The 12,359-nt window shown below is 39.0% G+C and overlaps 1 protein-coding gene across 1 annotated transcript in view; it reads right to left on the minus strand.

Annotated features, from left to right (window-relative positions):
• The window catches only part of alk (ALK receptor tyrosine kinase), a 301,016-nt gene that overhangs the window by 160,268 nt on the left and 128,389 nt on the right, over positions 1 to 12,359 (minus strand). Inside the window, exon 3 of the mRNA XM_041061252.1 lies at positions 4,139 to 4,291. Within this exon, the coding sequence (XP_040917186.1) occupies positions 4,139 to 4,291 (153 nt within the window). The remainder of the gene's footprint in view (positions 1 to 4,138; positions 4,292 to 12,359) is intronic.

A 12,359-nucleotide genomic window follows, 5' to 3' on the forward strand; every position in this document is an offset into this window, starting at 1 on the left:
CTCACTGAGGCACTGCAAAAGGCACTTTAAAGTCTGAGGCAGCTATGTTCAAGTGCCCACCAGTTGCAGCCTTCGCTTCTCCCCATGTTGCTGCTTCATTTCTCGTCCCAAAGATCTGATATAGTGAGTGAAAACAATGGTGCCACATACTGTTGGCTGAAAAGTAACGGACAAAAATCGTCCACCAGTCATCGTGCAAGTAAAGATCACGAAAAAATAAACCATGTGCCAGCCAGCTACACACAACTGCTGCCTCTCCTTTGTGTGTCACTGTTCTTTTATATGTGTGTGTCCACCTGGTCAACCACTGAAAGCGCTACCATTGTGTATCTTCACAATGTTTAGTACCTGAAGGCTGCAGATGAGATTTCAGTACTCAATACTATTCTGGCTGCTCAGGTTAACAGTATAATATAAGTATAATAAAAGAATCAAAGGAAAGGTTGTAAAATATGAAATGGTACATGGATGGCACTACCTTTTTTGCTGCATACAAAGAGCAAAGAGCAGGTGCTAATGCCTTTCTCTATTATATTACAAACAATTATACAATTCTTCAGGTGTGATGCATGATGAATGTTGTGTTGAAAGAACAGCATGTGTTCAATGATGTGGACGGTACAGATGAAAGTCTACCTGTGGCTTTCAGCTTGTCAGCACATCATTGTGCCATATATTATTTATGGCACATTAAAATAGTTACATTCATTAATAAATTCTTTTTTTCCTTTGCATTCTTATCTTGCAGCAAAGCCCACCCCTGTCTTCCAACAGTGACTACATTACTATTGGAAGTAGATGAGTTTATAGTAGATGATAGTAATTTCCGTTGCCAAAGTTTAATACGTTCATTTGCATTTATGGAATATGTTGTACTAAACTACACATTTAAAATGCCATGTTTAATCTTGATGTAGGTGTAACAATTTAACACAAAACAGATAATATTCATTGTGATTTTGCAACATATATATGATATTTACAGAAATTTTGTCAGAGAGGGGAGCTGAGTTTTGACTCCACAGTCTTTCTTTTGCAGGGCTACGTGATTTGCATACCACAGGTTTTAAGATGCATGTTCATTCCAGATATATGGCGCCATCAAATTCTGTGACACACTGTGGAGTAACTGTTTTTTATGCACAGAATGAGATCTATGCTGACAGTGTTTGCCATAACACCTAACATTAAAACCACTGCAGGATAAGAATGTTAGCTTCCGTAAGCTGCTGCTCCCACTACATTTCTGCCTTTTTTATCCTGAATCCTATAATGTTCAGCCCAACTAAGGAAATCCAGATGACTCCCTGAGCTGGCAGATGACAGACAGCCCCGGGGCCACTCTATTACAAACAAACAAATCAACGGCTCCAGCAAACAGTGTCCTACTGGATATCTCCTCCTGCCAGTCAGCACCAGGCTCCAACTCATGCTTCTCTATTCTGTGTGTGAGAGCGAGAAATCAATATGTAATCATATTCACACTTTCTTTGGCAGGAGACACGGGGGGCAGGTATGGAATTGAGACGACCTGCTCTGTGCAGAAAGGGCACAGGAGAGGCCAAATACATTCAAATCATTTTCTGTCTTTGTTTCACCTCTTCCACAGTGGCATGATACAGAATACAGAATCCCCACATTGTGCTCGACAGAGGTGACTCATTTTCAATCAACTCAATTAGTGTCACAGAAGAGGCATTTTGCGCTGAGATAGTTATTGCACGCTTTCATTGAGAGGATGTACATTCCTTGAGCTCTACCTCCCTCCAGTTGCTGCTGCATGTCACCACCTGTTAGCCAGTCACGGTGGAGAAACACTTCACTCTGCTCTCTCACAAGAGAAAGAGCTAATGTGTCAAGCCGATCGGTGATTACTGCTATGATTTTTCTTGATCTAAATGTTAAGCATTGTCTTTTATGCTAATTGTCTTGCCAAGGGCACCATTGCCTCATGCTGCTCTCATTACTTACTTTACCCAGAGCACTAATGTGACTAACCGCCCCCACATATCTGCCTTAGGGGAGGAGAAGGGTGCACTCTGTGCTGCAGTCACATGCCAGTGATGGCCAGGGACATCATGATAATGACTGACAACGTGTGCATTAAAGTCACATTTCATTTCACATATGCATCAAAAAAAAAAGAAATGGTCACTTAATCACAGCCAAAGCCTGATGGAACCTACAGGATAAGTAAACATTCAACACTGAGACTGAGGACAGATGGGAATGAACCTTAGTTCCAGCAGTGCTATTATCATACTTTATTCTTTACAGTATAAAGGGCATTAAATATTCATCAATGGGCAGCGGGTCTTGTGCTTGATCTAGGTAAGCTTAGTGATACATCAGCTTGTGCCTGCACAACTTGAAGCTAACTACCATCATCCTTACATAAAAGAAACGCTGTCCGTTTACAAGCTTCAAAGTTGAACATCTTACAGCAGATGAGTTCAGTACTGTAGAAAACAGCTCTAGCAATTCTACAGATCACAGCTATTAAGTATTCATCCCTTATTTCCATCTCTTTTAAACCGCAAGCGCTACTGAAATGTATGGAGAAAGCAGCTCAATTCCAAACACGCCAACTGTATTGTGGCTAACTGAGGGCTTGAACATGATTATGCACATATATTTCCTTTGTACTCTGCGTCGCCTACCTTCAGTCATGATCTGCTTTGTTTTTTTGTTGTTTTTGTACATATACACGCATGACTTTAACTATGGCTAGAGAGAAGGCTGCGAAAACCCGATGTTCCCTTTAATTACATGGCTTCAAAGATAATCTCTTTAATGCGTGTGCATATCATATACATGTTTAATTGAATCCCCATGCTCTAAGGGATTTAGCATCCTTTAGATTAACTCAATAATAATCATTTTAGGAGGGAAGACAAACCTGTTTTATTGTTTTGTTAACAATTTTTTTTATTGTCAAGGTATTTTCATTCGGGAGTAATCCCGGTTGCTGGAATGGGTGGATATTTCGGGCTTTAGCATATTTAAGAGTTAACAAATCCATATTCAAAGCAGGCATGAAAATCTAATAAAACAGTAAAGATTATTTTTGAAGACAGGATGGAACTATTTGAAAGCCAATCAAAGAAGACATTTTCTACTGCAAGCTACATTTCCTAAGTTCTGCATCAAAAGTTTTTGTGACTACAGTATCTTATTATTATTGCATCAGTCTGTGGTAATATGCACCATGCGCGCACACAGAAATATATAGAGCAATTCACTGAGAGCATTAACAACTTAGTTAGGATACTTGGAAAGTAATTCTTCCTAGCTGATAATGACGGCAGAGATCAATCAGAGACACTACATTTTTTTGTGCCGATGGGTGTTGGGTTGGGTTGTTGAGCTGAGCCAACACACACACATGCATTCACACGTCCTCTTGCCCTCATTTACAACTTAAACTAGATATACAGGACGGATATCAATCATCTCTGCAGTCCACTCACACTAACTCCTTCCTCTTACCAGTCAATATATTTCATTTTTCCAATTTCATCCAGCACTCCACCCATATGGTCTCAGACTTGTGGCTCATGATAGGAAAAAAAAAAAAAAACACATTTAAGGAAATAAATAGACCCTTCTGTCTCCCTCCATTTCACCATCACCTCAGGAGATAAGACGACAGAAACTGTTTTCTCATCTTCCAAGGTATGAAAATGAATGATGCCTGAGAATATGGAAGATTTGCAGGCAGGGGCCTACATGATGTCGACTACTGGCTCAGTAAACTATATTCAGCTCTTTACCTGAGAAAACTATTTTAATAGCACTTCAGCAAACATGTCGCACTACTCTGTGTTAGTACTAAACTTTGAGGTTGTTTGAAGTAACCACAGTGAGACTGTTTTAGTGTCCATTTAGCAGCAAGTTTCTGCTTTGACATAATTAAGTAGGTAGCTTAAAGGAAACAGCATGATACCCCATAATGCACAGCACCAAAAAGCTTGCCGTGACAAAAAGGTCATCGAATTAAAAAAGGCATTCAGGAAGTGATGGCTGATGCATTCTTAATAAAGTTCACCATGAACAGAGAATATCAAAGAATGAGAAGCAGTAGATTAAGAAAGTTTGTTGAAAAATGAAATTCCCCTACGAGGGGGGAACGTGATACCTTCGTTCTTACCTTCCTCCCAACCCTGGGGACTTCCTGTCTTCTTTTCGGTTTTCCCGTTCCTTTCCCCCGCAGCCACTATGCTCCATGTGAACTCTGGGATACCCTCCGGGTGCTGGTCACATGTTCTACTATTGCCAGGGCATCTGTGATCTGGTGAAACAAGAGACATTTAAATTTAAATATGGAGACTGCTGCATTGGAAATATTTACACAAAGACCCTAATAAAAGAACAAGAAAAAAAAAAAGAACAAGTATCAACAGTGAAACTCTTCAATAATATCTGAAGAAAAGGGCTTTAACCAAGGGACATTCAACAGGGGCTATCATACTGCAGTTCCTAAACAACACTCAAACTAAAGTGAATTTTGAAGCCCATTTTACTAAAACCTTATTAATCTGAATCCATTGGGAAGGAAAACTGACAGCAGCAGCAAATTATTTGCGAGTGCTCAAAAAATACCTGGGAAAGATGACTGCAAAAATAAAAACACACACAAACATCTCAAAACACCTTGTTTAGTCCGATTAGCAAGTGAAACTTTTAATTACATACACTGCCAGGGGGAAAGAGGGGTTCAGTTAAATAACATAATGTTACTGCTGCACCAGTTTTAGAGGGATTTTTTTTGGATTGAAAGTCCATCTACATAAACAGCTTTAAGCGAGCAGATAGAAAAGGCAGTAAATGGTTGGGAGGAAGAACTGTGTCAGCTGGATACTTTTGGTTGCACAACATCGTGTTACATCAGGCCACAAAGAAAGAAGTAACTGTTGGTACATAGTGCACAATTGCTCACTGGGAGGAGTGGAGATGGTTATACAAATGCAGCGTTCATATAAAAACTGCTGCTGTCAAGCATAGGGATGGCTGCAATACCAAAAAACCCTCCCTAAAAATTTGCTCAGACAGAAAACTAAGGGTCATCTCTCCTCCCACACACCCTCTCTCTGTCTCTATCTTTGCCTCCATCTGTCCTTCCCTCCCTGTGGACAGACCTCATGTTGACACATCCCTGTGGCTAGGTAAATCAGTGTTGAGAGGGCTTGGTTACTTTCAAATGACTTCTCACACTAGGCTCTGGAGGAGGAGGGGAACTACAGTGTTGTATAATCATCTTTTTATGTCCGTCCACCAGTTTCTTCTACATTTTTGCTTTTCTACAATGAAATAACAAAGTGGTCTGAACCAGCCTGAGTGGTGGACTCGATTATAGACACCAAGACTACAGCAGTCAGTACGTGTAACTAATATTTCAATAATTATCACATTAAAGATTATGAACACATGACATGCAAACAAGCTTGTCCAATAACGCTCACTGAATTTGGCTAATAGCTGGTTAAAAAAACTTCATCACAATTAACATAAAAATGTATTTTTACATGATTTACCTGTCTTTGTAAAAACATATCGTGATTTATTTCATCAATTCTGTGAACCAGAAAGGTCACACAGTGAAGTAAACACAGTGTCCTCAACAGCAGCATGACTACAACCAATCATGTTCCAGCTCATGAGTGAAACACTGTGAATTCATCAATGTAAAGAATAAACATGAAACATTTTGTAGGACATGAAAATTGGGATTCAAAAATCAGCAGTTGTGTTAAGGGAGGTACTTCTGTCATACCTAAAGTGAAAAAAAATTAACAGGCCAATACAGTAGCTTTAATCATTTTATTGTTTTGATAAGCAGTGATGTGATTGTGTTAATAAACAGTAATAAGTAGTTAGGCACCACAACTGGCAAAGCTTTTTCAGCATTTCAGAATAGGATCACACTGTGCTGAGGACTTGGAACCTTTCCCGCATTATGTATGTGAGAAATCAGAGGCTATTTCACGTAGCACTGTTAGAGCAAGAGCACTCACTTCTTCTGTTTGTAAAAGTTTTGTTTTTAGATTTTAGTTCAGCTTGTGTAACCTTGATGCCTACTGAAAAACCTGCACTTTGGCTGTGTTAACAGTGCTGTCATTCTTTGGATAAAAGACCATATAACAGGCCACAGAGAGCACGTACCAATGTCACACAGGGCTGCTGCTTTTCATCTTATGTTTGCTTCAGTATAAACGGATAAACTAATAAAACAAGAGCACTTCTCAGCTCTGTACAAGTCTGAAAAGACACAACTTGGACTGGCCTTCTGTTTAAGGAAAAAACTAGCAAACTCAGACCTTGCAACCCAGCCAGTCACAGCCAGTAGACAGCATGTTAACACTGCTGATAGCTATAAATATGTGGAAACCGTGCTAAACTGCTTCTCCCAGCTTCTCTGCAAACACATTTCTGTTTAGTTCTATACAGAGTTATAAACACAGTTTTATAGTTTGATGCGAAGTGCTGACTTTTAATAGAGCAGCATGGTGTAGGGGCTTTGGCTGTAAATACACTGGCAAGAAGGAAAAAACTTGTAAATGGCAGAAAGTGAACTTGACACAAATTAAAGCCAAGAGCAAATTGTACAAAAAAAAATATGTTTGTTAAGTGTGATGCTGAACATGCAGCTTGACTCCTATTTTAGCAAACTGTCTGAATGTCTTTATGTTTTTACTAATTGTCATCTATCCTCACTGTCATTAATACAAAAAGCTGATTTTACCTGTTGTTACTTGCTGTATTTATCATTTGTTTCTGTGAACATAAGCCAATTAAGTTCTGTGTGAACAGTAAAGTTTCAGTCCAATATTCTATCCTACTCTATTGTGTTTTCAGCATTATCAAATATGCCTTTCCATTAACACACATCTCTCCTTAATCTACTCAAATATTTCAAACTACAGTATTTAACATTATGAGACTCAGAAGGTGCACAGTTGGAACAAGTCATCAGTGACTTGAGATGTTGGACTAAATACCTAAAAGGAGTTTTACCTAATGAGGTGGCATCAAGGCTGCATTAGGCTGCACTTAAATTACATGGCTGTCCACTTGAGGAGGCAGCTGCCTTCAGAGGAATCGTAGCAGCAGTCGCTCCCAGCCACTTAGTGCCAGTAAGGCTAATGCTTTCCATGCTTAAAACTTGTCATTTGGCAAAAAAAAAAAAAAACTGGATTCCTGTAGCTCATTGCCACTGGGGACCTTGACGGCTGATGAGATGTGAAGAAATTGAGAAGTCCAAGGTTGTTGTGAGAGCTAATTTCCTTTCCTTCAATAAATGTCAATGTAGCTAGAGTGGACTGATGCAGCTGCATGAGGCTCTGTGGCTGCACCGAGCTCAGATCAGCACAGTTGTTCTGACCCATGTATGTAAACAAAAATAAACGCAAACACTTTCAGTTCAAGTTTGCGTTGATTGTACCATTCACCCAGCACAAAAGGATCATCAGTGGCTACTCATATTCATGTAGTTTGTCAGAATGTCGGTCCATCTTACACTGTGAACTGACACGTGGGCCACTACCAAAAAATTTGTGTCCTTTTGGTTGTTTCAAAGTCTATATCTAAAAAAGTACATTTTGTGTCCATAGTTTACATTTAAACGCCTTCACATGAATATTTTCAAAAACTGATTACATACTTTACACACTCACGAAAACACAGACATAAGTTTCAGAGCTGTCTCCTCACATTTTTCCACCCTCGGATATCACACCAATATTCGTGCATGCAGAAACACACTTGGCACACTGACGAACGAAGCACTTCTGTGTGCTGCCAAATGGGGATGAGAGATATGACTCAACTGTGGCGAGCAAGATCTGGATCTGTCATCCCATTTTGCCCACCTCTTACATGTGCAAAGTGACTAAGAGCTGATGATTTGCCAAATGACCAGGGACACGGCTTTATGGCCCATTCACTCACATCTTTTTTCTGTTTTGGTTTTTTTTTTCAAAACCATAAAATCCTCTCTGAATTTGCTATCATCTTCTCTTTTGACATTACTGAGCATGGGTTCATTTAACTTTTGATTACACCACTGCACAACTTAATTGAAGCAACTAGAAGAGCTGTTTGCAGAAATGGCAGGTACCATAAAAAATATTTTCCCACACAGTTTGAGTTTTGTCATTCTAGTCTGTGTCTGCCAAAAGGTATCCTTGGTTGCCCCTTAATGTTTTGGCAGAGCACTGTTAATTAGGAACAGGTCATGGCAAACATTCTCCCTGCTTGCTTTAATATTTGCTTTAATATTTGATTTGTCCCCAAGCACAGATGAATTGAATCAGGTGCTCACTGCTAAAATGCAATATATCAGAGAGAAGAATTTATGTGCTTATTTTCTGTTTCCATTTTAGAAAACCTACTCATGGCATTGATGAAAATAACAATTCATCAATGTTAATGTTCTTCAGCTGCTGTTTTATAGGGCTATATTAGGATATTAAGTACAACTAAGCGAACATAAATTAATCATCACCTGTGCAGCTGTGTTGTGATTTAACCTCTTAAATAACAGAGGAAAATAAAACATTCTATGATGATATATATTTGGGCTGGGCCTTTTTAAGGTCTATCAATTCCAAACATTTCCAACATTTTTCAACCGACCCCACTCGCTCACAGGCTCACCTGCAGCATGGAGGGAGATACAGCACCGGTCCACACTGCTGAAGATAATTGTAATTCTAATCGGCCTCAGTTTTAATTAGTCAGTTATTGTTTCTGAATACAGCTAATGGAGATGGCAGCGTTTTCATACATAAGCTCTACCTGCCCCCAGGTAGTTTAGATCACACAGTTTCAACTTAAATCTTCCATTAGGCCGTCTAATTTCACTCTTTTCAAATGGACTCATTTTTGCACTCACACTTGTCTGAGTTGTGTGTACTTAAGTAACAACATCTAAGAGTAGCCTGCATGTGAAGGGTTTAGTGAACATTAGCAGACTGTAGAAATTATATGTGAGGCGTTCTGAGGACATCTGTAAATAACCTGGGTTACACTCTCCCCTTGCAAACTGCATGCACATGCACCAGACTCATGTATACACCATATACACTGGATAGGCCTAACTGTTTTTGATACTCAATATTTATTTTATATAATTTTTCACTTACACCTACCCTGTCTTTACATCTTATTTTGATTACAGATGTCATGAAAGTGATTGTGATTGACATTGGAATCCCACTTAAAATCATCAAACATAGTTTCATCCCTGTCTTCTAAAAATTAAGTTTCCATACAACTAAACTGCAACACCAAATCTGTTTTGTACGAAATGTAACTGTGACCAGATTATGTTTTCTATTATCATAATTAATGTAGGTTATTCATATATGTAATTTGGCAGGTCACAAATACAATGATACTGAACATATCGGTAAAATGTTCACAGACAATGTTGTTTCTTGCAGAACAATATAAAGTTGTAGTGACTACAGCATAGTTGCACGGTTTTATGGTTATGTTTACGCACTCACAGCACTTAGTGTAAGGTTAGGGAAAGATTAAGGTCTGGTTTTATAGAAAAAAAAAATCACAGGGGCTTCAGAAACAACGTCTTAATTTCCATTTACCAAAAAAACTCTTGCCTAAGCCGAACCATAGACAGGCTCTGGATACAAACCCTGGTTTCTCGGGTGACAGGCATGCATTTGTGCGCCTGCCATCCACTCCAACCACCCCCTGACAACTCCACTGCTGTTAATAAATGTAGTACTTTATTCATCCAAAAAATATGTTTCCTCTGAACATAATCCAGACAGAAATTATGTTTCTAGCAAAATATATTTGAACATACACGCAACAGACATGCAACTTCTAGGCGAGAGGGTTGACAATTTTGATCTAAAAAGGACAGACTGCATATGTCTTTGGAGACCCTGTAAAATTTAAATTGTAAAATCTGCACCTACCCAGCTGGCTCCAGTATTTACTGTATGAAACTCAATTCATACAGTAAAATTACTCCAGAACATTTTCATGAGCAAAGTCACATTTCAAGTTGAAAATGACTATAACAAAAAGTTACGTCAGTGTAACTGCTTAAATACTACAAACACAAATGTCTTTGTTACAGTGCATGTTAATATTATGTAATCCATGTTGGATGATTATGTTCAATGTGAGTGAACTGAAATCAAAGTTCAGTCAGAAGAGTTTCCATGTGCAGTCACTGAAATATTATTTCAAAAGGTTTAATTTCTTCCTTCTCCAGTTTACACTCCATTAATTTCATGTCATCTCATCTGAATGTAATTCAATCAGTCCTGAAACCAAATACACTATAAAAGTTTCTATAGAACAATATTGATTATAATCACATTATCATTGTTTTTAGTGGATCTGTTACTGAAATGCTCATTTTAATAGGCTAGTTTGATGGGCTCCGAGCACAACACGCTTTGATGGTGATTACAGGCAAATCTATGAATATTAATACCCCAGAGATGGTGGTCATTGGTTGCTGTGATGATCAGGATACGACGGCATGAAGCCGTAAATCCGCTGCGTTCGCAGATGCAAATCTACACAGAACGAAGACTGTAAATCTGTGAAGCACAGAACGGCCAATTACTGCTTCCTGCACATTGTTTCCTATTAAGAAAGAGGAGAATTATTAGGTTCATTTAAAACCTGAGCCAGCCTAATGTGATCTGGACACCATGAAAAAATAAAAACACAACATAAAAACAGCAATGGCTTATGAACTGTCTTCCTGTGTGTGCCTACATGGAAGATCATAATCAGTTTTGTTTCTAAAGGCACCTGTGAACAGTGCTATGTATAGTTTGATGGATTATTCATATGTGCCTGGAACTTCAGCAGCTCCACTTGTAAATGCAGCTAAGGTCATTAACAGAGCAGACCCCCTCCCTTTGTGAATGGGATTCTAATATAAGTTGGTTGTTCAACATAAACAAAGGCAGCAGATCACTGCAAACAAGGCCTATAAATGGTGTTGCCCATACAACGAGTATATTCTGGTTCTTTAAAGGGAATTAATTCATTGTAAAAACACTGGTAAATCTTAGCACTGTCAGTAATTAAGCCGAGCGTTTGAGAGAGAGTTGCCAGGGGTGCTGACTGTGTTAACAAGAGTGTGTGACTGTTTAATGAGCCTATCATGACACCACGACCCTGACCTCATTTATCAAACGGAGCAGAGATTGAGCGATGTGTCGTGTTATACAGCCAAAGGTCACTGAGATGCGAGCCAACTGTGGCCATCTTAATTTTGTATATAAATGAACTAGTCAATTCCCAGTAGCGCACAACTATGTGATTACATGTTTAAAAAAATGAGATGCTGGATTTGCAAAGGAGTGCTTTTGACATCAAGTAAATTACATCTAACGATGTATGTCTCTTTGTGGATCGAGAATAAACACTGCGCTGACAAATTTCCCCATGAAACCCTTTAACTCGGATGATGAATATGTTTATTTCTTGATTACAACGAGATTGTGTCTGGCTGAGCTTATTTATGTATCCATTTGACTTTTTATGGACTGGGCATTCCTGGCAAATTCATTTCCTCTCACAGGAGCTGGAGAAGTCTTGTCAAATACATAAAGATGAATAGATGAGTGGCAAGTGCTTTTTGACAAACAGCAGGTATGAGAGGTGCTGTAAAGAAATCATTTGGAACATAAAACATGGGGCTCTGATTCTGTTGCTGGGGGACAAAAATTAATGAGGAATTGATTATTTCATTCCTTCTTTCTGTATAAGATGAACTCGTGTTGGGTAATCAGTTGTGTTCTCCCTCTGCAAAGCAATTAAATTTGTCCTCTCTTCCCTGGTTTGGAGATAAAGGATGGCTCTGAACGTGATTAAATGTGATTTGTTTATTGACAGCAAAAAGCAGGACGATATCTATAGGTATTGAGAGGGTTGGCCCATCAACATTTTCGGCTCAACCGCACGTGCCAGTTACTGATCCCAGATCAGAAGGGATCAAAGTCAAATGTCAGGCTTCCCGTTCCTTTGTGAACTTGCTCCTTCACCTTATCCTGAGCATCCACTCTTCAAAACTACAAAGGCAGCACACTGGCAGGGGGTCAAGAGGAATTCTTCACAACAGACCTTCTAAGGCCTTAAAGATATTGACGGAGCTTCTGACAAAGCCAAAACCGTAAAAAGCCTTTTGCCTTACAGTGTGTTCAAAATCATTAAAACAGTTTGTGAGTTTCCCACCATTTCAGTCAGTCACAACTCTAAGTCACTGTAAGCAGCAACAGGAACTCTGTCAGCAAATTCAGTTAATTTGTTTATTGAATTTCCATCCAAAACAAACGTCTTGGTTTGCAATGCATTTTTCAAATTGC

Source organism: Toxotes jaculatrix, chromosome 17, assembly GCF_017976425.1.
Source record: "Toxotes jaculatrix isolate fToxJac2 chromosome 17, fToxJac2.pri, whole genome shotgun sequence".
NCBI lineage: Eukaryota > Metazoa > Chordata > Actinopteri > Toxotidae > Toxotes > Toxotes jaculatrix.